Source organism: Humulus lupulus, chromosome 8 (assembly GCF_963169125.1).
Source record: "Humulus lupulus chromosome 8, drHumLupu1.1, whole genome shotgun sequence".
In the NCBI taxonomy this organism is placed as follows: Eukaryota; Viridiplantae; Streptophyta; class Magnoliopsida; order Rosales; family Cannabaceae; genus Humulus; species Humulus lupulus.
The window spans coordinates 32,507,530-32,511,589 of NC_084800.1; the positions used below are offsets into that span (position 1 = coordinate 32,507,530).

Sequence of the window (4,060 nt, forward strand, 5' to 3'; positions counted from 1 at the left end):
TTTAAATTAGGAGAATATTGATTTTTATTCAAATTAAGATTATACAATCAAACTTTCATTTTTTTTCATTCTCCTATTATTTTGCATAAGAAAACCCTCTTTCTTCGCTCCTATTTTATTGCAGAAGAATACATATAAGTGTCATTTTAAAAAATAAAAAAAATCACATATAGTTATGTTATGTTGGTAATGACTTATGATCATATTTTAACTTTTATAAAGAAATGCTAAGTATTTTATTTCTTTTAACGTTGAGAGCAATAATGTTAATGTGGTTTTCTATTTTATTTTTATTTCCAAAATTTTTTTTTTTTTAAATTTTGTCGTTTAACGTGACTGATTACTAAAAAAATTAGACTTTTAATTAATTGAGATTAAATTTTAATAAAGATTTTCAACTAGTTTTATATTAAACCGATGGATATTATTGTTAAATTTAAATTGAGATTATTTTTTTAAAAAAAATTGATATTATTATTATTCTTGGAGAGAAATTTTAGCATTAATTGAGGAGAGAAAATTGAACGCTTCGATAATTCATTTTAACATTGTTAAATAATTGTATTAATAGTTAATTAAATTAGATGATGTGTCATAAATTAGTTGGTGGGACATGAATGAGATAGTATAATGGGGACAGCAGGTTTTTTATCAAAAAATATGGTGCAATATTATATTTAACACATCTTACAAAAAAAATTCAAAAAAGTGTGCCAAATTTGACACATGTTAAAAGTTGTGTCAAATTTGGCACAAAATATAGCACGAGTCAAATTTAGCACATCAATAAATGCTATTTTTTTATTTACTATATTGTCACTAATTATTATAATTGAGTAGTTGACAATTAATGATCAACCATATATCATTTTTTATTTATTTTTTTTAATGGCAAATTTCTTGGAGTACATAATTTGGATAATAAAAAATTAACTTTTGTTTTTTCTCAATAAATATTAAATGAATTGTTTATTTTTTGTGTTAATTTGCATCTTGTGCATTGGAGCACAATTACAAATATTGTGTCAAATATAACATTAACTCATTTTTTATACTAAATTTGGCACAAAATTTACATCTTGCATTGGAGATGGTCTTAAGTTTTATCATATGCTAACGGATTGCTTACTTGTCATTGTTACTTGAATAATTTAAAATTAAAAAATATATATCTCTTATAAAATATTTCAAAAAAGTATAATAAACTTACTTTCAAATATATTATATGATTTTTCTAGTGACAATATTTTAGTATTGTGTTGTTACATAATTTTTAGAGATTAAAAAGACTCAATTTAAATAGAGAATACAAGATGGTTATTTACCCTTATAAGATAATATGGTATATTTAAAGAAGTTACCATATTTGAATTTATTCATTCTTAGACTCCTATTTTTTTAGCTAACCACTATTATGAAAACCAAAAGTCTCGTTCCCTTAGATTATGTTTTGTAAAATTTTTGTTTTTGAATTTTTTAAACACAAAAATAGAAATATTATTTTTATTTTTTTCTTTATTTTAAAAAAATAAAAATATGTTTTATAACTATTTTTGTTTTTTGTTTTTAAAAACAAAAAATAATAAATGTGTTTAATAACTTTTATTTTTATGTTTTGTTTAACCGTATAAAAAATATGGTGATTTGAAGAATAGAAGAAAAGAAAAACTAAAAGTCAAAAACAATTTTAAAAAAAAATTAAAGTAAAAATTTTCTATTTTCAAAATTTAATAAATTTTGTTTAGATTTAAAAAAAATAATAATTAAAAATAAATTTACCAAACATTATTTTATTTAATGTTCAATTATCAAATTTTTAATTAACTAAATAAAAAATTATTTTTTTAATTGTTACCAAACAACATCTTAATTTTTATGTTATTTAATTAAACCTTCAATAGTTATTGATTTAATAATTATAATTATTAGATATTTATATATCTAGCATATTTATACTAACTTATGATATCCCTTCGATTATAATAATTATCCGGTAAGTACATTTTTTAGAAGTTATTTTTATTTTTTTGCAGTAAGAAGTTACCATTTTTTAATTTATTCATTATTAGACTCCTAGTTTTTAGCTAGTTAATATCGTGAAAACCAAAAGTATCATTCGTTTAATTTCTTTGTCATTTAATTAAACCTTCAACTCTTATTGATTTAATAATTATAATTATATGAATTAGATAAATATCTAGCATTATTTTTTTAGTATCTTTTTTTTTTTTTTAAATATCATATAAATAAAGGGTTTAGGTCATCATTATTCATTAGTACTCATATTACCCTAAAATCATCATGGGCTACAACGGCGACCAAAATTGCAAACGCAAGAAGATTGAGGAAGACGATGATGCAGGTGGAGGAGCATCTACTAATTTTGCAATTATGGGCGGCATTAATGATGATTTACTCTTAGAAATACTGATACGAATCTATGATCACCGGTTCGCAATCCAATGCAGCCTCGTCTGCAAACGTTGGCGTGGTCTGATATTGAGTCCTGAATTTGTTCGCAGCTTCAAAGGAAAACAAGTGAGTCCCACAACGCTTTTGATTCAGATGGGCGATTCCATGTTGATACGAAAAATGTTAAGTGATTGGATTGGGCCCCGTCCTACTAATGTTGTTTACCAAAAACCACTGTCGTCATTTAATAGTTATTTTAGTTTTATTCCTCAGCAAGATCTAATGACTGTAAAAGCCTCTTTCAACGATTTATTACTCGTGGCAAACTCTACAAACTACTACATCTGCAACCCATTTACCCGACAGTGGTTCCTTCTTCCCAAACCCCATAATCAAGAAATTATTGTACCCTGCAGGTATGGATTGTCCTGTAGTAGTAGTAAGAAGAATAAATTACTCAAGTACAGGGTTTTGCTTGTTCAAGATATGTTCAGACGCGAACCTGGTCAAACTTTTCTCTACAATGTGGCCCTTTTCCGTTCGGAGACTAAAAGTTGGAGACTATCAACTTTTGGCTTATCACGAGAAAGGATTTTAAAGGCACACCAAAGTAGTCTGGACAAAGTCGTTTTCTGCAACGGGAAATTTCATTGGCTTATCAAGTTTTCTTTAACCCTCATTATCACTCCTTCGATCCCGTTCGCAACCGATGTCGGCATATCAAACTCCCCAATGACATTTGCGCGACCATCACTTCCTCATCTCAACCCAAATTCTTCCTGGGAGTGAGTGAGGGCCGTCTACGGTTAGTTAAGGTAGCACAAAATAATCAGAAGCGGGAACAATTGTGGAAAGTTTGGGAAAAAAAGAACTCGTTGTCGTCTTGGAGTTTGGTGCACAACACGGTGTATAGCGCTGCGGTAGAGAAACACAAAGAATGGGTGATGGATACAGATGTGGTCTGTTTTCATCCGGAGAATGGCGACGTTGTCTACTCCATCTCTCAAATGTTTAGACGCATTTTTCGTCACAACGTTCGGAAAGGAACGCGAGAAGAAATATTGGAAGTAGTCAAAAAAGATGATATTGTTAATTTTCGACAGCGTCTTGATCATCAGATCACCTCAATAGACATCACCTTAGCTGACAACACGCGGCCTCCCTTTCCTTTCCATCTTACTCGTCTCAACCCGCCAACTCCACTTCCTACACCTCCTTCTACGACATGATTATTGATTACTAGTATTTCCTGAGCTTTTTTTTTGGGTGGTGTTTTGTTTTTTATTTTCTAGTTTTATATATACATTTAAAGTTTTAATTTTCTTCTTGTTAGTGGAAAACTGGAAATGCATGGAGTAAAAACTGAAAGTATATTGATCTTTTTTAAAAGATACATAACGTTTATCAGTTGAGTCTTTACTTTGGAAAAAATGCAGGATTTAAACATTGATTTTGAGCTGGTAATAAGTTTTTTTGGGTGAGAAGAGTACTCAATCGTTAATTGTTTGGAGATTGCGGTGGAAGAACTCGAGCCAACCATCATAGCTTAATCTGTTTGTGATTTTCTTAGTAATAGTTCCATAATTAAGGCCAAAATAAAGATACAAGAGGTTATAAGATTAGAAAAAGGAAAAGCTTCTGAATTAGT

At 28.3% G+C, this 4,060-nt stretch overlaps 1 protein-coding gene across 1 annotated transcript; it reads left to right on the forward strand.

Moving 5' to 3' along the window:
• The first annotated feature begins 2,298 nt into the window (after positions 1-2,298).
• On the forward strand, positions 2,299-3,819 carry LOC133793655 (F-box protein At5g49610-like). The gene has a single exon (XM_062230957.1). The coding sequence runs from the start codon at positions 2,302-2,304 to the stop codon at positions 3,199-3,201; it is 900 nt and encodes a 299-aa protein (XP_062086941.1). The 5' UTR covers positions 2,299-2,301; the 3' UTR covers positions 3,202-3,819.
• Positions 3,820-4,060: the final 241 nt, after the last annotated feature.